At 38.3% G+C, this 26,519-nt stretch overlaps 1 protein-coding gene across 17 annotated transcripts in view; it reads left to right on the forward strand.

The window, feature by feature from the left end:
- The window catches only part of ICA1 (islet cell autoantigen 1), a 148,699-nt gene that overhangs the window by 22,805 nt on the left and 99,375 nt on the right, over positions 1 to 26,519 (forward strand). For 12 of the 17 annotated variants that reach the window (XM_027071954.2, XM_027071956.2, XM_053220325.1 and 9 more), the window contains exons 3-6: positions 2,082 to 2,247; positions 6,258 to 6,330; positions 11,344 to 11,467; positions 15,392 to 15,590. In XM_027071954.2, the coding sequence (XP_026927755.1) occupies positions 2,082 to 2,247; positions 6,258 to 6,330; positions 11,344 to 11,467; positions 15,392 to 15,590 (562 nt within the window). The remainder of the gene's footprint in view (positions 1 to 2,081; positions 2,248 to 6,257; positions 6,331 to 11,343; positions 11,468 to 15,391; positions 15,591 to 26,519) is intronic. The other 5 variants (XM_053220322.1, XM_053220323.1, XM_027071957.2 and 2 more) reach the window with 1 other exon arrangement.

Raw genomic sequence — 26,519 nt, forward strand, 5'->3', positions numbered from 1 at the left:
AATTTTTTTTAATCCATGACCTTTCACAATAAATAAATAAGTACATAAGTAAGTAAGTAAATAAAAGGTACAATACAAAGAAGTCCACCCTATTCCCCACTCCTAAAAATTCTGTTTCCCCAAAATAGTTTTGGAGGGTATATCCTTCCAGTCTTTTAATTTTTTTTTTTTTTTTAATGTTTAGTTTTGAGAGAGAGAAAGAGACAGAGTGCGAGCCAGGGAGGAGCAGAGAGAGAGGGAGACACCGAATCTGAAGCAGGCTCCAGGCTCTAAGCTGTCAGCACAGAGCCTGACGCGGGGCTCGAAGTCACAGACTGTGAGATCATTACCTGAACCAAAGTCAGATGCTTAACTGACTGAGCCACCCGGTACCCCCTTCCAATCTTTTAAAGCACATATTTATAGAGATAGATTTTCTCTTTTACATAAAAGTTATATACTTTTCCACTTGTTTTCTCTGATGTGAGCTCATAGTAAAACAATTTTTAATTCAAGTATAGTTGACATACAGTGTTAATTAGTTTCAGGTGTAGAGCATAGTGGTTCAACAAGTCTATACATATAAAAAGAAACTTTTAAATAAGGCAGAAACCATGAAGGTCCCCCAAATCCTACTCCTCTAATGATAACCTTTGTAAAGAAGTTATCTGAAACCCCTTTTGACTTTTTAAGAATAAATTTGTGTGTGGAAAATTGTAAATGCCATCTGGAAGGAGAGTAGAAATCACCAAGTTTCAAGGTATAGGTATTTTTACGTAGTAATGTAAAGCAACTTATGCTTTAGGACTCAGGTCTGGCACTTTTGGAGTAGTGATAGCATGCAGTGGAAAAAGGTACATGTCTGCAGAGAGGAGAAACAAGGGATCCTGTGTGGACCTGTGCACTAGGAACTCTAGACAGGAGGAGGGTGTAGACAACATGGGGAGATATAGAACACTATGGCAACATTTCTGTCAATATTGGAGGTGCTCTGGTCTTTTACAGAATTTGATTTCATCTCAATTCTTTTTCTAATTTCTTTTTTACATATACTGTGTCCTTCCTGAAAGAATGTTTTTTTTTCCTATCTGTATTTTAAACATTTATGTTTAAGAATTTAAAGTTTTAAGATCAGGGGCACCTGGTTGGCTCAGTCAGTTAAGCATCCCACTTCGGCTCAGGTCATGATCTCACGGCTCATGAGTTTGAGCCCCACGTTGGGCTTTGTGCTCACAGCTCAGAGCCTGCTTCAGATTCTGTGTCTCTCTCACTCTCTCTGCCCCTTCTCTGCTCTCTCTCTCTCTCTCTTTCTCTCTCTGTCTTTCTCAAAGATAAGTAAACATTTAAAAAAATTTAAATTTTTAGTATCAGAAATCGGTAAAGATTTTTTTAATTGTTTTTTGTTTTTTTAACTTCATTTCACTGTGGTAAGACTACTTAACATGAGATGTGCCCTTTTAACAACTTTTTAAGTGTACAATACAGTTAAGTATAGGTACAGTGTTATACAGCAAGACATCTAGAATTTACTCATCTTGCATAATTGAAACCTTGCACCCCTTCAGTAATGGTTTCCTATTTCCTTCTCACCCCATCCAGCCTCTTGGTAACCACTGTTTTCCTTTCTGATTCTATGAGTTTGACTGTTTTAGGTACCTCTAGGACACATTTTAAATGTACTATTTTTCAACCCCTTATCTCTACTTTTCTGCCATCACTTCACTGTCGGCTCTAATGCTAGAGTGGAGAGAACATTGGTGTCTGGCCTTATCTCTATAACTCCCTGGGCTGCTTGAACCAGGCACCCTGCCTAGTTTGGCCTTACTTTCTCCACTTGGAAAAGGAGTATGTCCAACCTGCTGGTAGCTAAACTCTTCAAGGTTTAGCTTCTCAATTTCCTGCAAAAGCCCCTTGATTTCCTCACTAACTTTTAAGGTTTCACAGTAAGAGTTGGTTGACTTTTTTGGTGTAATAACCACATACGAAAGTATCTGTATGTTTGTTAATGTTATTATATAATGGTTAGATAGATTTGTTCACACTAAAATAGCTTAATATTTATGAAAGTCGTGAATAAGATACCTCTTTAAATGTTTTTTTAGCAGTTATCCCTGGGACTTACAGGATCGATATACTCAAGATAAGTCTGTAGTAAATAAGATGCAGCAGAAGTATTGGGAAACGAAGCAAGCCTTTATTAAAGCCACAGGGAAGAAAGAAGATGAGCATGTTGTTGCCTCTGATGCAGACCTGGATGCCAAGCTAGAGGTGAGCTGGTCACCTGGGCAAGCCTAGGTGAGCTTTGTATCTGAAAACATATTGCAAACTAGTTCTTGAGGAAAATCTAGGATGAGGTAAATTCAATTCCAGAATATATATATAGTTTTTTATTTGAGAGAAAGAGAAAGAATCTTAAGGAGGCTGTAGGCTCCACACTAAGCATGGAGCCCAACGTAGGACTCGATCCCACGACCCTGGAATCGTGACCTGAGCTAAAATCAAGAATCGGGTGCTCACCCAACTGAGCCACCCAGGTACCCTAATCCCAGCATATTTTTTAAAAACCTACAAATTCTTGTGTAACTGCTAGTATGCTTCAGTTAATTTGTTTTTCAAGTTTGTGGCTGGATTGCATGGCAAGTGGTAAATTCTCAATAAATGCTTGTTGAAAAAAGTTAATGGAATCAGAAACCCACTGCACATGGTATTACACTAGGGTCAGGCAAATACTTACATTCTAAAAAAGGGAAAAGATGATAGCACAAGATCCTAGTAGAGTCTAATAAAATTCTTGAATGAATTAAGCAGATATTTAGTTAGATTAGTTAAAAATACAGTAAGTTGAATTCCTATCTGGTTGATTCCCGAATACTAATATAACTAGTAGAAGGCCCACTAACTCCCTATCTTGCTAGACATTCTGCCAATAGTTTAGATTAAAATTTAAAAAGCATACTTATCACTTCTGTGAGGAACAGTACACGACCTGATAAGAATTCAAAATGGTCTCTAAATTTAACATCAAAGCTAGGGAGTGCCTGGGGTCTCAATTCGTTGAACATCCACCTCTTGATTTCTGCTCGGGTCATGATCCCAGGGTCATGGGATTGACCCCCGCTTTGGGCTCCACACACAGTGGGAGCTTAAGCTCTGCTTGAGATCCTCTCTCTCCCTCTCTCCTCCTTTCCCTTTGCCCCTCTCCCCCACCCCCTCTCTCAACAAACAAACAAACAAACAAACAAACAAACAAGCATATAAGCTACAGTTAATGAACTGCACATTTAACAGGACTAGAGTAAAAAGCCCAGGATTTCAAAAGGTTATACTGGAACAGAGAGGCTTAAGGGGACCTATATTAGTTCTTGATTGTATAGAAAGGTCTGTCATGTGGGAGAAGGATAATTCATTCTGTGCCTCTGAGGGGAGAACCAGACCCAGGGCCCCTGTTCAGAGTATGTATCTTTCATGAAAATATCCCAAATGTTTATGCATTTGTCTGCCTTACTTCCACTAACAGATCAAATTCCATGTCAGCCTTATTCACCATAGTATCCTCAGCCAGACACACTATACACATTCAGTAAATACTAACTGAATCAGTGTGCGTGTTAATGCAATAAATATCAGTTCCCAGCCCTTTCCCCTGTCTGTGGAATTGTTCAAATTGAAGCTAGGTTTGATGGGAATGTTCTAATGGAGATTGCTAATAGTGGAGAAAAGTAGAACCAGGAGGCATCTGTTCTGATTTTAGTATTCTGCATATAATTGAAATGATTATAAGTTGCATATGCTTTTCACGTCTTGTACCTTTATTATTTTTCTTTTTAACAACCCAGTAAATACAAGTATTATTCAAAAAGGAATTCAATATGTAATTATTAGTTCATTAAACACAATATGGTAATTTTATTTTTATGCTTATTCACCCCTGGCAGTATTTTTGCTGAACCAACAGTACTTAAATCAAAATAGCTGCTGTCCGAGGCACATCACATCCACAGTACTTAGCTGAGACTAATAATGTTACACAATAGAGGTGTTTGTTGCAAAAATGTTCAAACTAGTACTGATGTTTGTAGAGAGCATGGATTCCATCAATAAAACATATGTAAATGATGTGGAAACCATTTTGATGTGTTCTTACCCTAAGTTATCCACAGAACACTAGTTTATGAAACAAGAACTTTTATTCTGCCAGCATAAGAAAAGTTTATTGCCAAGTTATAATAATGGTCAGATTCTACTATAATCTGTTGGGAAGTTAATATACATAGAAATGTTGCACTAAGTTTAAATATGTGTCAAGAATTAGTTGTTAATGAAATATTTTTTTTTCAATGTTTATTTTTGGGACAGAGAGAGACAGAGCATGAATGGGGGAGGGGCAGAGAGAGAGAGGGAGACACAGAATCGGAAACAGGCTCCAGGCTCTGAGCCATCAGCCCAGAGCCCGATGCGTGGCTCAAACTCACAGACCGTGAGATCGTGACCTGGCTGAAGTCGGGCGCTTAACCGACTGCGCCACCCAGGCGCCCTGAAATATTGTCTCAAAAACAGCTCTTAAGAACAGACAAAAGTAACCTGTGATGGCAGGTCTTTTAGTGAGTGCCACAACATAGTAGATGGTCTTTGGTTTCTTAGTTTGGATGTGGTGAGAAGAGTGTAGGCCTGCAGAACTGGACATTCCAGAGGTGCGCATTTTATTGCACTTATTTTTTTTAAGTTTATTTATTTTGGAAGAAGTGAGCAAGTGAGGGCATGACTGGGGGAGGGGCAGAGAGACAGGGAGAAAGAGAACCCCAAGCAGGCTCCATGCTGTCAGCACAGAGCCTGACGTGGGGCCCCATCTCATGAACCGTGAGGTCCGTGACCTGAGCCAAAATCGAGTCAAACACTCAACTGACTGAGCCATCCAGGTGCCCCAGTTGCATTTAATTTACACCTCAGTTTTTTTAAAAAAATGAACAGTGACATCAGAACATACTTTTTGAACTTCTTGGTCCTATATTCAGGAATTACTATGTGTTGGTGGTTTGTGACCCAGAATCCTGATATCAAGCATTTGTTAAGGAAGAGATTCAGACTGCTGATTCTGTTTTCTTTTATGGTAAAGGTTTTTCTTTTCCCTCTCACTCTTTTCTAAATAGAGGATACAGTGTAATGAAATAAGATATAGCAAAATTTATATTCTTCATGACCAGGTTTTATCATGTTAAGCATTTCAGGAATGGTTTTTAATCTTTTAAGTATATATGCATGCATCTCTTTTTATTAGATAATTGGTCATGTTTATTATGACACACATCCTCTGTTTTAACTCAAACAGTGAAGTACTTCATAATACCAACACATAACTATTACATCACCATGGCCAATAAGATCAAAGAGAGGGGGAAAAGTTTTGCTCTGGCTCATGTAGGTGGCTCTTCAGAGACAGAATATTTGCCAGGTTTTCCGACTGATACCAGCCCTGGTCTCTGAGTTGGTAAACAGAGGGTAGAGACAGTGTGAAGTATCTGTTTGATTTTCTCTTGAGCTTGTTTGGGTTTCTGAAGCAAAGACCCGGACCACTGTTTGGTTAAAATCTAGTTAGATTCTTCGCAGTATCACCCACCTGCTTTTCCATTAACTTCCTCTGATATGGCCTTGGCATTACATTAGATTTCAAATTATCTGTATATCTTATGAAATCATTGGGAAAATGAATGATCAGGGCTACTAGCTAAACTGCGTTTTACCAGATGTCTTCTAAATTAAATATTCAGCTGGTTGATTTTTGTTGGCTTTTTATAGAGTTGTTTAAGCATGCCATAAAATACATTAGGATCACAGAATAAGCTAATGTTGTGTTTTAAATATGATGCTTAATTGAGGGATCCACATTTGAAAAAAAGACATCAAGTGGGAGAAGAAATAAATTAACTTATGAATGAATATTGGGTCTCTGGTTTACCGAGTCCTCTAATTGGTGCCTTCGTTTAGGATTTCTGTTTTTCAGCTATTATTTCAGTAGTCTGGAGGAAATTATTGTTCTAGAGATCTTTATTAAGATCACAAAGATGATGGATTCCAATAAATATAGAATAATATGAGCATATTTTTAAAGACTCTGGTCACAGTTCCTGCATAGTTTACCACATAACACCAAGCATACTTAGGCTTGCAATCTTATGTTTAGTGAGCAAATCAAACACTATAGTTATGTTCAGTATAATAATTTTTATTTCACTGCTGTCTGGTTTTTTTTTTTTAACATTTTGTTTGTGTTTTTATTATAGCTGTTTCACTCGATTCAGAGAACCTGTTTGGACTTGTCTAAAGCAATCGTACTCTATCAAAAGAGAATATGTTGTAAGTATGCCCTAAGTATACATATTGATCAGATAAACAGTGAGAAATAGGATATTTTGCCTTAATACATCATTTCATATGTTTAGGAAGTAAGACAAGGAAATTACTATTGAGGAGTGCTGTCTTTGGTCTTTAATTGGTGGGAAGGAGGGTCTCTAATAATTTTATCAGAAATTCTTTACATAGGTTGTATATCATTCAATGCAAATAACTAGAACAAGAACTTTATATTGGGTCTCCCATGGGTAAGTACATATCATTTATTTTCCTAATTATAAAAAAGTTTTCTCAGTTTTATGTTTGGGTTTTAAAAAAAATGGTGTTGTTTTTATTTGATTGCCCTGGCTCTCTTATATCCAGGTTTGTTCCTCTTAAAATGGAGAGAGAAAGCACATATAGGTAATTCCTTGACTATATTTTGACAATAGCGCTTCTTCATGAGCATTTTTTATGTTGGATATTGGATTATTGGGAAATAGGATTCTGCCTTAAAGTTATTACTCAGAGTTATCTCTGAAATGCTAAATATCAAGTTATGTGTTAATATGTTTTAAAATGTCCATTCGTAGATGATTTAATAGTATAATTTCTATATTTCTGAGACTAGAACATGGGAAGCTTTTCTGTTTCTGACTGCTGCTAGACCTCTTTCCAATAATCACAAAGTAACAATTGATAATTTTCCTTCATTAGTCTTTAATTAAGACTCTTTGGGGGAAAGTACAAAATCCTAGGACTTAGAGGCAGAATTTGATAAATTTTCTATGTTACTGTTTACTAAGTTAAGACTTCTGGGCTATAGCTTCATAGTCTTGAGTTCTGAGTAAATCAAGACACAGGACATACATCCCCCACCGTTCCTCTATCCCACATCCAGTTAGTCTTAAATGCTGGTTCATTTTGTTGCCTGAATAGCATTCACTCTCCTTCCTCTCTCCATCTTAGTCTCCATCCTCTCACTATCTTAGTTCATGCCACCACCGTCTATCACTGTCCTACTTGATTTGCTTCAGCTTCCTAAATGATCTCCTTGCCCTCTCCAGCCCATTGTCTATACCACAGTCAAAGAGCTCCCAATGGTCTAAGCTGGGACAATTTGAATAGCAAAATAAATAACAGTAGTTCTGGATTATAACCAATAAAGTAAAGTAAAGTAAATATCCATTAAATCAGTGTGGAAATAGACAAACGGGAGAAGAAACAGCTCTTCCGTATAAAATAATTTCAGTTAATAAATACAGAAGGAATGAGGGAACCACAAAATCATCATTAGGCAAATACCACAGTAAGAATTGTGGCAGGCAAGGTTCACTGAAAGGTGGCACAATTAATGGGCGAAAGTTTGAGGAGAAACTGGGTATTTTCACAGTGTCATGTATTTCCTTCCAAGATTTTTAATAATTACAAAAGAAAGAAATCATAATTTTACAGTGGAGAAACCCAGTAGACACCACCTGAATCAAGTGATCCAGATTGATACCAGTAGTGACAATGTGTTGTTAGTATCATGTAGCCCTGGTATCATGCACTAAGAAGGCCACTCCACCTGTGTGGTTTCCTTCCCCAAAATCTGTAACCCCAGTCTAATTGTGAGAAATAAGACAAATCCACGTTGAGAGACATTCTACAAAATATCTAACCAGTACTCTTAAAGGGCATGAAGGTCATGAAAGACAAGAAAGGCTGAGGAACTGTCACAGATTGAAGGAGATGGAATCTCGATAACTCAGTTCAAGGTCGGATCCTGGATTAGATCTTAGAAGAAAAAGGACATGGGAAAACTAGTAAAATTCAAATAAAGTTGTGGTTTAGTTGATAGTACTCTACCAATGTTAATTTCCTAGTTTTGAAAATTGTACCATGATTATGTAAGATACTAATGTTAGGAGAAGCTGAAAAGGGTATACAGGAACTCTGTTCTATTTACAGTCTAAGCCTAAAATTCTTGCAAAATAAAAAGCTTTAAAAATGTACATTGAATCAAGATCCAGACTTCCATACCATAGTCTATGAATTCCTACATGATCTGGCCGAGCTCACCTCTCCAGCCACTTTTGCCCTTAGCCACCATGCTACCTGAGGCCTTTTACTCTCACTATTTCCTATGTCTGGAATGTTTCTGCCCTAATTATCTTAAGAGTGGCTCCTTCTTGGGTGGGGGAATGGGCTAAATGGGTAATGGGTACTAAGGAGGGCACTTGTTGGGATGAGCACTGGGTATAATATGTAGGTGATGAATCATTAAATTCTACTCCTGAAACCATAATTACACTATATGTTAACTAACTTGGATTTAAAAAAAAAAAAAAAAAAGAGTGGCCCCCTTCTTGCCATTCAGAGCCCAGCTTAGTGGTCACCTGCTCAGAGAGGCTTTTCCTGATCACCTAGCCCAAAGCAGCTTCTCTTACTCCCCTCTTCTTACTGCTCTGTCTGGTATTTTTCTTTTTGGGTTTTGTATTTGTGAGTACGTATTTTTTTTTTATTTTTTGTCTCCTGCCACATGAACAAAAGCTCCATAAGAGCAGGGACCTTGTGTGTCTTGTCTGTCTCTCTATTCCCAGTGGCAAGAACAGTGCCTAGTATGTATTAGATCATCCATAAATCTGTGCTGAGTGAATTAATGCTGCCAATCTAATTGGTTTTAGTTCCCTTTTTAGGAAACATCTGAAAATCTAATCAGCAATTAAATATTAATAGGGTTTTTTTGTGTGTGTCTGAATTCTTAAGTCCTGGTTAAGTTAAACCTTGTAAGTGGAAACTGGCGAGTTATCTGATACCTGTGTTGCACCTGAATTTTAAAGCTCCCTAAATTAATTTCAGTATTTGAATTTTAAAATCAAAATTAAGAAATGGGCATCCCTTCTTGGAAAATAATAGTCATCACTAAGTAATCCAAGCTGGAGTCTGATGAGGCTCAAACGTTTTCTGCCTCCCTCTGAACAACACTGCCAATTAATTAGAGTCCAGCTCTTGAAACCATTTCGCACCCTAGATTTAGTCCTCAAGTGCATAAAATAACAAAAAGTAATTTTTCAAATGCTTCAACCTGCTGAGGTTTATTCAGGAAAGAGTACATTTCACCAACTGTGTAATTGTGTAGGTGCCATGAATGATTTCTTCCTAGCCTTAAGCTAAATATGTTCATTTATATGTGACTTGAGACTTCAAGGTAAAAAAAAAAAAAAAAAGATGACAGTAGCCTCGTGCTATTATGAACAAAAATGTGAAGTTGCTCTCCGTAGGGACATATTCGTTGTGGAATCGAGTCCCGTATCAGTAAGTAGAGAGAAGGAATAGAAGGTAATATAAAACAACAAAACTTCTTATAATTATAGGGTTTTTTTTAAGCTACATAGAATCATGGCTAAGCATTTAAAATGAAACAAAGTGGGATAGGAAGTGGTGAGGAAAAATAAAGTGAAATAAAGTATATGAGGATAATAAGGCAAAAATTATAGTTAATTTAATTTTATGAGCACTTAATAGTACCCTGTATAAGACGTTATGCTCACCCTGGGGAGTGCATAGTTGGATGAGGTCCCTGTCCTGAGAAGGTTAGAGTGTCAAGATATAGAAGACACACGCCCAACCCCAACAACCTAATACCAGAAGCCAAGAGAGCGCTGCTGTCACAGAGAAACAGGGATCAACTACTTCATAGGGAAGTAGTCTTTGAGCAGACTTTGACTCAATGTGATTCTTGAGGGGCAGAGAGGAAGGAGGATAGTCATTTATTTCTCAGGAAGAATGGATTCCAGAAACGTCTTCCTGTGGAAAGTTTCATGTGAACTACAGTCACAGATTAATAAGGAAGCAGTAACAAGTGTAACCTTCACCTTTGGATTTGTGTTTCCTGGCTAATGCTCTCATTGGAGTGGTTGTGTCAGGAATGGGGTGCATTCTGAAGGAATTCTGGATTGTTTATGAAAATGGACAAGAATCCTAGTAGCATTCAAAAAACATTTTTAGAGACACATGATGTGTAAATGCATAAATAAGTAAATGTGAAATCAGAGTAGTGGTCAAAGTCAGTCCCTAGAAGGGCTATATTTTGAAAAGAAAACATTTAGGAAGCTCAGTGTCATTCTTTGCTCAGCTGTTGGTAAATGTGGATTTGGGACCAGTGGCTGTGTAACAGCCCACTATTCCATTGTTTGGATACACACTAGTTTATAAATCAGTCCCCAGGGTAGAGAAAGAAAGTGTTTTGCTGCTATAAATATTGATGTTTTGATTACTTTTCTGTCTGCAGCTTTGTGCCCATTTCACTAAATCCTTGGAAAGTGCTAACAGTAGAAGTGCAATGTCAAAAGATACATAGAATTCTGTGACATGTTATGTTTACTGTCAAATGAATCTGCAGAAAGCTGTACCAATAACTGTCTCACCAGCAGTGTCATCTGAGGTTGTCTTTAAAAATAAGGCCAGGATTAGACATGACCAATTCATGGTTCCAGCTCTGCATTTAAAAACCCCACTGAGACTTCAACCCGATTACCTGCCCACCCTTGATCCCCACTCCCACTTCCAACCAAAAACTCATGTCATGAATAAGGTATGGAATTGCTTTGCAATCAAGTAGAATGTACCTCAGAAAGCAGAGATCAAAAAGCCAGTGAGAGAGAATAAGCAGAGGAAACCGGCCCTATATTATAGGCAGCCACAAAAGATTCCCACAGTCATACTTGACAAACCCAACTTTCTTTATTTCAGCTCGAAGCGGCACATTATCGGCTCGCTTTTCAGTGCAGAGGTCATTTTCTGGTTCTGATTACAGGGCACCAAACCCACTGACAGATGTACTCAAGTGAATTTGATCTCTCCTTTTTCAAATGGAGGGACGGCATGAAAGTTAAATGGTGGTGGGGGGAGGGCTTACCTTGTAGCCTGCCACGTGGATTTAATTTCATCCCGTCTTTCCCTCTAAAAGAGAGAGGAACTTGTGGTGGGTCTCTCCTCTCTGTAATAAAAATGCTCATTGTTCATGGCTCCTTTTGGTCTTTTCTTCATCAGTCTTGTCTCAAGAAGAAAACGAACTGGGAAAATTTCTCCGATCCCAAGGCTTCCAAGACAAAACCAGAGCAGGAAAGATGATGCAAGCAACGGGAAAGGCCCTCTGCTTTTCTTCCCAGCAAAGGTGTGTGGCCTTCACTGGGGCTCCATTGGGGGGTCAGCAGAGAATCTGGCGTCTACCCAGCCATGGAGGGGACTCTCCTGTTCTTTAGAAGTCTCTCCCCTGAGACTGAGGAGCTACTCTGTTCTCAGTTATTAGTCTGTATTTAACTCTCTGATTAAGATAACATGTATGATTTTTTTTACTCCCTATTAATTTTTAAGTTTTTCATTTTTTTCATATTTCTTCTGGTCTGTAGGGAGCGTTTCATTTGGCAATCACTCTGAGTGCTGCCTAGGCTTATGTTTGACCTTTAGCATTGCCCATAGCAGTCAGGCTGATCCCCTTCCAGCCTCTGATTAAAGCAGGAGCCTAATGAGACCAGGTGGAAGTGTTCCCTGTCTGCTCTCTGTAGGCCAATTAACTTTGGAGAGGTGGTGGTCATGATTCCCAGACCCATTCTGCTCAGACCCTGGACCAGCAACATCAGCAGTATCCCCTAGAAGCTTGTTAGAAATGCAGAATTTAGGCCCCATCTCACAACTGCTGAACCCAAATCTGCATTTTAACAAGATCTTCCCAGTTGATTTTGATGCACATTTAAGTTTGAGAAGCTCTGGTAGAGAGGAAATTGTGGCAGAGAAGTGACATTTTTTTAACACTCTCATGACTCATTTTATGGTTGGTGTAGAATAAGCAGGAGCCCCTGCATGCAGTTGCATTTAGTGCCTGAGGAAAGTGACACTCCTTCTCCATTCCTCTTCCTCCAGTCACTAATTAGCCTAAACATGTCACTAATATTAGGCAAGATTATACCTACATAAGACATGTAGGTAGTTTCCAAAAATTTTCAGGTTACAAACATTTTGCTTCCTCCAATTGTCCAAAAATTTCTTCTCTTAATTTCTTCTTCTTTTGATCCCTGTGGGCCAAGAGCAGGCCATCAGCCTGTTACACAAGTTTCAATGAAAACCTGGAAAAGGTGGAGTGGAAGGAAGAGACCAACTGTATCACTTTCCCGTGGTCCTACTCCTGGGCACGTTGGTTCTCCCTAATAACATCTGGACCCTGACTTTGTGGGCAGTGCCAACTTTCATAGTTGAATGAAGCTATGTCCAATAGTTCTGCACTTGTTTTCCAAGAAAAGTGTTTGCTTATACACTTTTCAGTTGTACCTTTTAATCAATCTTATTTATAATCGTTTTTCCTTGTAAAAATACTACTGAAAAAATTTAAAAGAGTCAAGTCCAAAGGAGAAAATTAAAAAGCAATTAAAAATTTCCTAATACAGATGACCCACATGTAATGCTTTGATAGGTATTTTCTATGCATATATACTTTCCCCAGCCTTACCAAGATAATTGGTTCTCAATAAATCTTTCAAAGAGTAAATTCTCATGTGTTAAACATATACTTATCACTAATTTCAGTGGGAAAACTTCTTATACATACCTGTATGCCAAGTTGTACATCAGCTTATGGGAAACAAAGCCAAATCCCTGGACACAATCACTGTAAGAGTTGCCATTACTGATCACATAATTACTTTATAACATGGCTATCCAGTTACACCGTTTCAGAGTTGTGTACCAAATTATCTCCCAGAACACACATGTGGTACCTTAAGTTTATATAATCTAACCTTTGGATATAAACAAAAACAGTAAAAGAAATCAACAGAAACAATGCAAAGAGTACTTAAAAGTATCACCACTATAAACTAGCAAACTGCACTATATCCATAATTTAATGCAGCTTGGACAACTTTAAAATTTGGAAGGTGACCTCCTGCAAGGTGGCCCTGGTTTCACAGCACTCAGCTGCTGACTGGGCACATGACATCCACATCAGTCCTCCTAAATATGAACAAAGTAGATGATGACATAAAACTCTGACAAAGTTGAATTTTCAGATCTCGAATGGATGTAATTTGAAATATGCTGGGATATATTTTTAATAGAAACAGCGTCACACCAGACAGTTTTTTTGGAGTACTGCTTGCTGATCACTTAGCAAATTGATTTTTTGATCAAATAGCCATAACACCTTTTGTTCTCCATGTATACATTTTAAAAAACAACTATAGCATAGTGTTCCAGGGCATTCCACAATACGCTTAACCCGAGCCCTTCTGTTTATTACTTGGGTCACTTCCACATTTTCCTGCTAAATGATAAATGTCTTTGGAGTAGACCTTTATTTAGGCATTTTATTAATTATTCTTTTTGTGTAGGTTTTCATCAATGAAAATGTGTACCAGTCTTCCACTAAAGCTTGGTATTTCTGGTTATTGAGTTTTTCCTTGGTCTAAACTCAGTCCTTGGTACCACAAATGAACAGGTTTTCACCTTTCTAGTCTTGTGCAAAGCAAGTTACAGAAAAAAATGGAAGTGATTTTGTATGCTTTTTTCTTTCCTTCAAGATCTTAACATCTATCATCATGTCATTACCTCTTCAAAGGTTTCTGTCTAACTTTACAACAGTCAAAGAAATTGAGAATATTTTATTCATAAGACTCTTTTTCAGCCAGTTTAGGGAAATTGGCAAGGTCCAAGGGAAGAGAAGAAGGAATCCAGAAATGAACAGGATTCTTAGGCGGACAGCTGAGGACTCTTTCTCTCTTTAAATAGAAGTCTCCAGTTTTATAAACCTTCACACCAGCATTTGTTTTACTGACTTATTTGATAGTCATTGCTACAACTGTGCATTCAATTTGATGAAAGGTGGGTATTAAATTTAATCCAATGGTGATAAAGGACAAGCTTACTTTATGGCACCATAATATGTCTTTGAAAACCACCTGCAACACTTTGGTAGGATGATATGAGCAAACTACTTTTAGAGAAGTGCTGACTATTTAAAAACAATGCTTTACAGAAAAGAGGAAAACTGGAGAAAGTAATAAAGGGCTTTTTTCTTAAACAGTTTATTGGCCCATCTGTAATGTTCCTGTGCTCTACACATGTGAGGCACTGCAGAAGCTGGTGGAGATGCCAAGCACTGACTTCAGCTCACTAACACCACTGTTCCCTTCTGCTAAATAAGTTTGCATTTCAGTTGAGATGTAATTCTTCATCTTATTTTTATGTTTTGAACCTGTGCCCTGCAAGTTCATGCAGACAACTGTATCTTAAGAGTGTAATTCATGTAATGTTACTCATCTTGGGTAGGAAGATGGGAGAAGCAGTATTTCCCTCCCCTGTAAAATATTGCATCCAAAGTTTGATATGCCTCAAACATTTTTTTTACTTAATAAATGATGATATGTTACAACTAATAATTATTTTCTATCCACTTCATTGTATGGTATACATTCATTTATGGTAGAATCCTTAAGTTTTGTTTCTTTATAAGGCTCAATCCTATAACCTATCTGAATGTACCTAACACAGTAGATCCACAGTGCTTCTCTCCCTTCCTAGACCATTTAAAAATTCTTCTGTTCATGCTTTATTCTCTGTGACTGTGGGAGCAGAACTCCTAGCATTTGGAGAGTAATCCAACAATGACCTAGCCAGGGAGACCTTAGTCAAATACAAGTCCACCCCTTCTCAAAGAGCCAGGCTTCAGAGGAGCAGAAGCAGGGAATGCCAAGAATAGAAATGGGAAATGGTTATGCCTTGACCCTTCTCCATGAACGCAGGATTGGTTCCAACTCCAGACAGGTATTCTTTGCCCAGGCCTGAAACCACCCCCAACAGTACTGTTGGAAACCCTTCCCAATGGTACATTCAAGTAACAGTTATCTAAGGAATGAGTACATGGGTAATTATTTCTGGTGAACTCATCAGTTCATACGTTTCAATTATAATCCATCAAATATTTCTGCAGCATTGTCTATATTCTAGGCACTGTTCTAGGCTCATGAGTTTAAGATTGGTAAACTGTCAAGGATGCAAATTGATGGCCTGCTTAGTTTCAAGATTATGGCTTTATCCTCTTGTCTAGGTTGGCCTTGCGAAATCCATTGTGTCGATTTCACCAAGAAGTGGAGACTTTTCGGCACCGGGCCATCTCAGACACTTGGCTGACGGTGAATCGCATGGAGCAGTGCCGGACTGAATACAGAGGGGCATTACTATGGATGAAGGATGTGTCACAGGAGCTTGATCCAGACCTCTACAAGCAAATGGAGAAGTTCAGGAAGGTAGGATATTTTATGAAGGTTACCAAGAGGGGTACCTGCTGAAAGGTAATGAGGTGTGATTTGAATCACTCTAGTGAAGAAGACATAACTCAAAAGCACCAAGGATGCAATTAATCATCACCAGTGTCTTTTTATGTGACAGAATACCAATTAATGTGATATATAATTCTCTAAGGGTAAGATAGAAGAGACAGCTGAAAATTGCTGGGATTTAGTAACTAGTTCTAATTGAAGTCGGATTTTCATATAATGTACACTTTTTGTAAGGTTGTCACTTCAAAATGCTTTCTCATGCATAACTAAAAATCAAGATTAGATCAGATGAAAGTGGGAAGTGAGGACAGGCTATTGGAGAAATCTTTTTTACTTGCTAATGAGTATTAAAATTAATAGAATAATAATGTTCCTTTGTTTTGTGAAGTGGTTGAGAAGCAGTGGGGTTTGGTTGTGGGATTAACTAATGTGGCATCTGCAATAGACCACTTCAGAAATTTGTCTGAGGAAAATAGATTGCTGAGGAGGTGGGTATGCTCTTAAATTTCCCTGAAATAACTGGTGAGTAGCAGAAGAACAATATTCCCTTGTTTTTTTAATTCTCTTGCGTCAATTTAGCTGTTTGGAGATTTGGCCATACGAAGACAGATCCTACCACTAGGTGGCAGTCATATACTGAGTATTTATGAATATGCAATGACTTTTTGTTGTGTACAGTCTTGGTAGTTCTTTGTTTGGTTTATTTGGATGTATTTCAGGATGTGAAAGAAAAAAAAATCAAGCAAATGTTAGGTTTGACATAATATTGTGTCAATTATCTTACTCATTTCAAATGATCCATTTGTAATTAGTGATGTTGCTTAAAATCCCAAGGTTTCTTTTTAGGTACATCATGTGGAGTTGTAAATGGGAAACCCTGCTAGAGCGTAGGAGGTTGTGTATGTGTGTGTGTGTGTGTGTGTGTCTGTGTCTGTGTGTCTGTGTGATGGGGGAAAGGAGGGACCTTCTGTTGCTTAAGAATAGGGTCACCAATTCTTGGCTTAGTATTAGATTGATACAAATTCTTTTAAAAGCCAAATTTTATTTTCGTTTGCAATTTGGAATCCCTCTTTATGAAGGGAATCGGAGTTTATTTTCTGATTATAGATAACCTTAAGGTAGTAGCAGCATCTAAATTCTTGGCAAGACAGATTTCTGAATTCATGGAAAATCTGAACTGAAAAGGCATGAACTAGTAAAACTCACTCATTCTATAAATGAGAAAATCAAGGCCCAGCCTACATGAGAAATTTCCTGACTTTCTAATCAGGCCAGTAATTTGGTTTGTCTTTGACACTTTATTCGGGGGTTGGAGGAGGATGAAGTAGAGAAGTTCAAACAACAAACAAACAAACAAGACCGTACTTGGAGGCAATAGTGCCAGTCATTTTATATTTACTATTTCCTTTAAGCCTCACAATAATCAAGATACAAATTTAATTTTATAGATGAAGAAAGTGATACCTAGGTTAAGTAACAAGTCCAAGGTCAGACAAGGAAATGAAAGTCAGAATCTTAGAAAATAGGCATAATTTTTTTCCTTAAGAGGAAAAAAAAAAAGTTGAAGAACGTATCTAAAATTGACAGTCATTTTGATAGTAATACCTGTCTGTGATTTATTTATCCAACAAACATTTATTGAATGCCTTATTTGTGCCGTGTAATAAAAATAAACATACACTTACTCTGGAAGGCAGAATTTCACGTGGAATTGTGTTTATTTGGTTTTGTTTTGGAGGGTGGTTACTAGCTGTGTTAGGATGAAATAAAAACCAAGCTCTTCGTCATTTGGGTTGAATGTTGAAACACTACCCACTCTTTAGTGTCATCAATCTGTTGATTTTGGAAAATATGGTTTAAAAATTTTTTTTGCCATGCAGAAGTAGCTGAAGCAATGCCTTACTCTACAATCCCATGTGCCCTGGATTTAATTTAATAGCTGAACATGGTGTACTTTGAATTTAGGGAAAGAATTTTTTTTTTTTAAAGAAGTCTGTATTCAAGTGGATATTTGATTAGGCAGGACTGCCCATGAGGACAGGGACCAGATTTGTCTTTTCATTGGCCAGCACCTGGCCCCCAAGTTAGCACTCGTATCACATGGTCAGATTCCAGCCATTGAGCTTGAAGTTCCAGACTCTGTTTCTCAGATCGATAGGGATTCCCACCACCCACACCTGGAATTGACAGATGGTTTTGTAGGTAAGAAGTAACATTATTATTTTGTGGCTTGCCGCTTTCTTTGGAATGGATTTAAATTGTGGAATGTGCTGTTTGCTTGGAGTTTATAACATGAAATTTAACTGTGAGCAAGCTTTAGTGTTTTGTCCCAGCGGGATTCCATTTTAAACAGTCTCCATTTATCTCTCAGAAACATGCTACTGAAACACTTTTCTATATCCTCTGGGAGAGGGGTCTGGCTGTGGGTGGCTTCTTAGGTGCCACTGTGGGAAGGAGAATTTCAGTCTCTGCAGAGCCAGCTGTCACCTTCATATTTCAACTGATGAATCCTGAACGAAAAGTGGTATTTTTCAATAAATTCAGTTCTTTGGGTTCACACTTTCTGAGGAGACAGAATTCTGATTCATCCTCACAGATGTGATCCCCTGAGTTGCAATCTTTAGTATGCATTCATTCATTTATTCTTTCATCCAGCAAATGATATGGAAGCCCCACTGCATGGTAGGCCAGATGCAGAAAGGTATAGTAGTGAATAAGTAGACGTGATCACTGCCCTCCTGTCACATGTTGTCACTTGGGGATCAAGCAAGTAAACTTGATGCAGTATGATGAACCATTGTCTGTGGTAGCACATGGTATCATGGGAACACATAGGAGAGGCTTCCCAAAGAAGCATAACCACCTCTGTGTTCTCACTAGCTCACCCAGAAAATATAGAGAAGGGGTTGGAAGGACCCAAGCCTTGAGGCTGGGAGAGCTGCTTGGGAGGCTCTTGTACAAATCTAGGTGAGACATGGGGTGCCACAGAACCAAGATGCACGTAGACCAGGGAAATATATGTTCTGCCCTCTCCTACACTCCACAGTAGCAGCACTTTAATTACAGAGTCTTCTGTCTTCTTAGAAATGTGCAGAATAAGTATAAATAAATAAATAGCAAGATCAAGTGTACTTTCCCTTCCAACCAAAGCTTTTCTCATAGTATTTTCAAAGTGCTAAGAAACTTTTAAATAACACACCATGAGCATGACCAAAACGATGAATGAAAAACTTAAAATTAAACAAAGCAAATAATCTGTTTTCATTCTGGCAACCTTTGAAGCACATAGGCCTGATGACAGATCTCTCAGCAGCAACACTAATAAGCATTTATTAAGTGCCTATATTTGGGGATGGAAATACAAAGAGGTGGAAAAGCTTGATCCCAGCCCTCAAGAAGGACCCTGCTAGTCATCTGTTCCTTGTCAAAATTACCGTGATAAACAAGACACCTGGAGAGTGTGGCCATATGTAGTTATTCTCCTAAAGACCAAATAATGGGAAATGGTGGATGAATTTAAATGTGCAGGGCTGGATGACTGTGAGCAGTAGGAAGCCCCTCCTGACAGTGTGATTCACCCCAGGAGGGAAATGGACGGGAGACTACACCACAAAGTATTTTATGAGCAGTTACAACGTGTGATATATGTGCCCTTTGAAGGCAGAGTAAAAGGGTATGATTTAAAAATAGAAGTCAGCTTCTTGTAGCAGATTACATCAGCTTAAGTTGTGAGCTCACAGAAGAGCTTTTGCAGCCTGATGCCCTTGAGAGAGTCCTCCTGTGGTCAATTAAATGTCTTGTTTTTCTTGAAAGTCAGAAATGGGATGGAGGGTAATTATTCTAAATGGAATAAAAGCCGTGTTAGGTGTAAGAAAATAGTTCTGAATCCTCTAAAGAGATAATATGGAAGTGTATACGTGGGCATTTGTTATGAGTCAGAGTCCTTATAGACAAGGACAAGGGAACCAGCGTTTTAATGAGGGCCATTTATTAAATGGCTTAATGAAACCCTACAGCATTTGTCTAGGGTTTCATCACCATAATTCAAAAGGGTATCTAAAACATATTGTAGGAAATATGAATGATACACACTGGCATTCTTGGGCTTGTGTCTTTTTAAAATCGTGTTAGATTTTGGAGAGCTGTTAATTTACTAAAGTCCCATTATCAAAGGATATGTTACTGTGAGAAGGTTTCTTAACAAATGGCTTAATAGGTGGGACCTCGCTGGGGTCATCAGCCCATGGTGTTCCTGTGTCCTGACTGAAGGTTTGGATCTATAGAGCTTGGTCAAGGACTAGTAAACAGCAGTATTGACATTAGAGAGTTTTTTTTTTCCTGTGGACAAAGACTTGGGTTAATTAATTTGACAGTATCATTAATTACTGCTGAAATCATTGGTCTTTGTCAGAGGTCAGGCTCTTTTAGCAATTGAGGGCAGGTCCCACGGGAGCTGGAGACGCCAAGAGATGCAGGAGTATCACCACTCAGCCATCTCCTCATTCTGAGATAAAAAGCCTTTCCTTTTTGCCTGGGCCCTCCAGCTTTCTGGCTTACAAGAGTATTCTGCTTCATTTCAGTGCTAAGGGCAGGGCTGAGACCCCCCCAATGAGTTGTGTTGAGTGAGCATGGAGAATTTCAGGTCTGGGTCCACACAATAGACCAACACCACCGTGCCTGCTTAAGCAGTGCCTTGACTCCAGGACTTGCTTTAATTCATACATAAAAGGGAAGGGTGTTTGGCCCATTATCAATTCTGTGTCTTCCAGTGCTACAATCCTATGCACTGGCTTGAGCTCTTTGATGAGGTGAAAGTTCCTTTTGTAAAGCTAACACACTCTTTAACCTATCTGTTTCATAACTCTCCATTTTCTTTTGTTGGTTTTTGGTGTGTGTTTGTTGTTTGTTTTGGTTGTTTAACTAGGGCCCCTGTTTTTTGTGGCCCCCAAGAAGACCAAATCGAGTTGCTAAACCTTACCCTTGGGTGGTGGTTTCTTTATACTACCTGAATGCCATAGGAAAAACATGCCATTTCCATATGGTACCACTGGGAAGGGAACAAATAATTACACCCTTGCTTTCATTTTTAAATTTCATGAGGTGAGGCCTTTGGGGCTCTATGTGTCTTTATTAATTTCCCCCCTGAACTTGGCAAATGACAAAAATTAGTTTCAGGGTTAAGCCAAGACCATTTGGAATAGCAGGCATGAAACATAACTTACAAACCTGGTGTCTGGCCGGCTGTGGCTCCTGATTGGAAATAGAGACAAAGGAGCATGACCTCAGAGTTCGGATGGCTCTACCCTCTGTCTCCAGCCCTGCCTACACCAGCTGGGACAGCTTGGATAGGTCCTGGTAAGTCTATGGCAATTTTCTCAATCACTAAAGGAGAAATAGGTACTAGATGACCGCCAAGCTCTCTTCCAGCTGTAATATTTCTCATATTCATTCTCTAAGTTGTGAAGGTCTGAAATTGTTAAGTTCATCTGTAAAGAAGTGTAGACACTGGTACAGAGCTAACATGTCCTTTGTCAGTGAAGTGTTTTCCTCTTAACTCTGGGTAAGTATTGGTCTTGTTGAGTCGGCTTGGTCTTGTCACTGTTGCTTTAATCTTAGACTCTGGAAAAGAATATTTCACTCACAAGATAAATCTTGGGCAGAGGAGACTTAAATTTTTACAAAATGAGTATAATTATATTTTTATTTAGAGAATACTTTTGCAAGGGTCAGAAACCTATGGCCCATGGGCCAGCCACCTGTTTTGGTAAATGAAGATTTTATTGTAACATGACCATGCCCATTCATTTATATATTATCTATGGCTGCTTGCATGATACCATAGGGGTATGAGTAGTTACAACAGAGACTGTGGTCTGCACAGCTAAAAATATTTAGCTTCTGCCCCTTTTACAGAAAAGAGTTTGCTGGCCCTTGATTTATAGACACCTCTAATGCATGCTGAAGTTAAGAAGCTTTAAAAATTTAAAAATGTCTAATTGTGATAAAACACATAACATAAAATTTGCCATCTTAACCATTTTTAAGGGTCCAGTTCAGTGGTGTTAAGTATATTCACTTTGCTGTACAGCAGATCTCCAAAACTTGTTCATCTTGCAAAACTGAAACTCTGTACCTATTAAACAACCACTCCTCATTTGCCCCTCCTATCATTCCAGCCCCTGGTAACTATCATTCTACTTTCAGTTTTTATGAATTTGACTACTTTAGATACCTCATATAAGTAGAATCATGCAGTATTTGCCTTTTTGCAACTAGCTTATTTCCCTTAGCATATTGTCTTCAAGGTTCATCCATGTTGTAGCATGTGGCAGGATCTTTTCTCTTTTCAAGGAATAACAATAGTTCTAAGGAGTAGTATTTCACTGTATGCTTATACCACCACATTGTACTTATTCATTTGTCGACAGACACATTTAAGTTGCTTCCATCACTTGGCTAGCGTAGATAGTGCTACTTATGGATATTGGTGTGCAAATAGCTCTTCAAGACCCTCCTTTGAACCCCAAATGCATAATAAACAAACATAATATACATCTTATAAATATTTGTACTCCTGAATGAAATTTAATCCTTCCATTGAATAAAAATAAGACTTAGGTTATACAAGCAAGGAGTTGTTTGATTTTATCATCCCAGAAAATACTGTCTACACAATACTAATTCATAATTTATATTCTGTAATTTCTGTAAGAATAGTAAATATTGATATGTTTAAAAATAAACCTATAGAATAGCATAAAAGCAAATGTTTTGGTTTGAATAGATTTTTTCACAGAGGAGTGGAGAGGACTACTTCTCTCTTGAGAGAGGTATCAAATCTTTGCATATGGCATTTCTCCAGTTGTTTGAAGGAAAAGCCTGCTTAACTCTCAAGTTTCAGAGTAGACTGGACAAAAGTGTGTTATCGAAGTGTGAACTGATCCCGTCCAAGATAGTTTTCCTTTTGCCAAATTGTCTGGCTTTTCTTCCTAAGACTTATATGTATTGGATGGCATATGCAAACCTGGTTTCTAGAATTTCATGGGTGATAATATACAAAACATAAGATTTTACTGAGTAGAACCATCAGGTTCCAGATCAAAATGCTGCCGTATAATGAGCCCATTTTATAACAAGGGCTTCTCAGTGTGTTGGCAGCTAGAATGTCTTGGATGGATTCATTATTTCCGTATTTCATCATGTTGTGCTTTTGGCTGCAGGGTCAGAGGAGTGGCCAGTGCCCATGACACTCTCCCTCCCCTCCCCCTAGCCCAACCGCAGACTGTTCCATCTGCCTCTGTCTACTTTTGGTAGCTCCTGAAGAAGGTGTCATTTTAGATTATGGTTAAATGGAAAATCACTGTATTCAAGAAGTATGATATACTAGTTACTGTCTCTCTAGTCTCCGAGTCTGCCATATCTGTCTATCCCTCTATATTAGCCTCTTCCTTTTGATTAACAGCTCAAATTCATCTTTCCCAGCTAGTCCTCTTATTCTCTCTTGGCAAATTGGTTGCAATTCTTGCCATCTCAAGGAATTTCGTGTAAAAAAAAGACAGTGGTAGCTGGTGGGTTAGCTAAGCACTTTGGTTTTAAATGTTTATGCTTTAGAGATTTGTCCCACTATGCTATTATTCTTATTTTACAAAATGGTGGCTTACTTAGGTACACAAAATAGAATGTGATTTTATTTAATTTCCAACAGAGGCAATATACTACTTCCTGAATGCCAGTAACTTCACAATACTGTACGTTGCTTTTATTTGAGTTAAAAAGAATTTTCTTCAGAAATATTCCTCTTCACAACCAGACTTTTCAGTGACGGAGAAAAAATCATGATTTGATGGTTTCTAAATTGTCACTTCTACATCAGACTGGATTTTTTAATTGGCTATGGAGAGTTAGTCTTTCAGAAAGAAAGCTCTACATCACAATTACTTTGGGAGAAATCTGTGTTCTGTGTTAGTTTGCCATCAAGGGATATTGAAAGGTTTTGAGTAGCACCCTTTAAATTGATTGGGTTAATTTTTGAGAAACCCCCAACAAAGCATTTCTAACAAGATTTATTCAAGTAGTAATCGCCACATGATGGAGTCAAAGGCTGTTAGTGGTTTCATGGGTTCTCCCGTCCCTCAGGAAAACTCAGAATCTTCTTGCATCCAAGTCCTAAGTTGATCTATACTTTATTGTTTGAACTATCAAAAGAATGAGTTAATAGAAAACTGGTATTTCGATTCACAGTTCTGAGATTTAAAAAAAAAGCAAATAGTAAGAAGATAGTTGATGATTCCTTGATCTCCAGAAAACTGACATAATACTAATCTCAGAGGGAAATTAGCCATGGACGCCCACATGTCACCCCATTTATGACTGGTTCATGGTGGCTCTGTTCGCTGAAGCATGCACAGTTCTCCACCAGCTACTTCTCTCACGGTGGCTTCATGTTGCCTCCTTTAGGAAATTTTTGGTGAAAGTAAAACTTTGAATAGAAAGCAGCTTTAAAGTGTGTATGCTGAACTCTTCTAGCATAAAACTTTCAGGACAATTCTAGGTGTAATAGAACTATTTGAAAAACTTCTGTTGCGTATTCAGCAATTATCCTACACTTAATCATTGCATAACATGAATGAAATTCATATACAGGAGCCCTAAAATCTTACACTGGCCAATTTCACATGGACTCAGGGAGCCCTAAGAAGAAGCAGGCCCTTGAAAGGCCATTGGTATAACTTTGACATGCAATTCCCACATGCATTAATCAGGCTTCTGTTGTTCCCATCAAATAAAATATGATTTTAGGGCTTGGTAACACTTCACAGTTGATTGGCTCTTTCTATCCAACTACCCATCTATCTGTCCATCCATCTATTTAAATTCACTCCCCAGCTGTGATCTTGAGACAACTATTGTCATTTAGATGTTGATTCCTTACTGTGGTTCTTCTAGTGACTGCTGACATTGGAATAGGGGATACTTCTCAAGATAGATTAATTATATAAACAAATTGAAGAATATTGTTTTTTTGTTTTGTTTTGTTTTTTGTTTTTGTTTTTTTTCTGCTTTGTTCCTTTAAATAGTTCCTCCCCTCCTCTGGGCTTGAGAGGTGGGACTCTGCATTCTTATAAGCAAACATAGTTCATGGGTGTTAGTTCATGTTCTGAGAGAGGTCCAGGCAAAGACGCTTGGAAAATAACCCACATATAGGGAAGAAGAGCCATATGAAAAGCCCATAGATTAATGTATAGGAAATAAATAAATTTCTCAAATAGGGAAACTGAAAAGAAGCTAGCAGAGTAAAATTTATTACATTTAGGATCTTGTTCCCCTTTAATTTTTTCATCTTAAATTAGGGGGGAAAGGATACACGAGAACCTGGCAATAGTGATTGCTTCTGTGGCAGAGGACTAGATTGCAGGATGAGAGGAGAGGGTTGAGAATGAGGTTGGAGTTGCAGAACAGATAAGAGTGAGAACAGATAAGATTTGGTACAAGGAAAGAGATAAAATGAGAGGAAACTCCAAGTTGACAAAAACAGATGAGAAGCCAGGTTCCACAGGTGATGTCACATGGGCAGCCAGATGAAGAAGTTGGAAGATGAAGTCATTTTCAAGAGCCATCAGCAGGGGGAGAGCCATGTGAGGTGGTGAAGTCACTGAAGAAAAGAAGGATCAAAGGCAGATGCCTGAGGGAAACCCACCAAAATCAAGAAAGAAGAGAATGCTTCTTTTGAAAGCCTTCACTGTTCTAAGAGAACTGGAACAAGCAGAGTTTCGCATATCCTGAAGGGTTTAGGGAAAAGGTGAGAAAGCAAGCAGATAACTTTTCCCATCTCCTCTCAATTGCGTCCTGGAAGGAAGGAGTTGTCTGAATTGCACCAGTGAGAATGCAGGGAAAAATGCTTTCCCAAAACAGAATCAAAGGGGGAGAGGGCAACTAGTTTAGAGGGAACAGCCTCCATGTTTTGGACCCCACATTAGGTCTTTGCAGTTGCATTGCAGCATTGTATAGGCTGGTATTGGATCTCTTAACGTGGAGGTTTTCTGCTGGCTTGAATGACATGTTCTGTGTTCATTGTCCACATCTAATTCTCGTGCATGCTGATTAATATGCTCATACATCTTGCTGGCACTAAGTATCTCTCTCAACTCTTCTCTCTAAATCTAGCAATTTCATCAGTTCCTTTTAATTGGTAGTCTTACACATTTTACAGATGAAACTAAGCATACTTACATGCCTGTGAGCCCTGATTTTTGTCATTAAAATTTCTAGAGAAGTAATATCAGTTGTCGTGAATCAATCTCTATTCCCTTTGGCTTCCCAGTGTTTATTTATTACCAGTTTATTTATAATACTCTTACAAGGGCCTCTTAATGCTCCTAATGCTCTAAAAAGAAATTGAAATACATGCAGGTTCTAAACCACGCATCTTTTTGCACACACATTGTAGATTGGGCTCCCGCAAACAAAGTATACATGTCAAAATCAGATATGACTGGGAAGACATAGGGACTTAGTAGCCACCAGGGCTTTCAGACTGCATGGGGGACTCAGGTTTCACAGATTCTATCATAGTCACCATAAATCAATGTTTTAAAAAGTTGAAAGCATCTTTAATTTTAAAGATTTCCATATCTTCCACATCCAGACTGTGTAGGCGATGCTTCCTCACCCTCCTTCCCCAAGCCCTGCCAGGAAAAGCCAATGATTTGTAAATTGAAGCTATGTCAGCTAAAGCTTTTATTGGTACTTATTATCTGGGCCTCCGTCTGCTTTTAATTTTAATTCTCTGCTGAAAGAACTAGTTTGGCCTTTCTCTTTTTTCTTTTTCTTTTTCTTTCTTTTAATTTTTGCACATCTTTCCACTGTAAAAAGCAACAGCTAAAAGTAGTGATGTGA

Source organism: Acinonyx jubatus, chromosome A2 (genome assembly GCF_027475565.1).
Source record: "Acinonyx jubatus isolate Ajub_Pintada_27869175 chromosome A2, VMU_Ajub_asm_v1.0, whole genome shotgun sequence".
NCBI lineage: Eukaryota > Metazoa > Chordata > Mammalia > Carnivora > Felidae > Acinonyx > Acinonyx jubatus.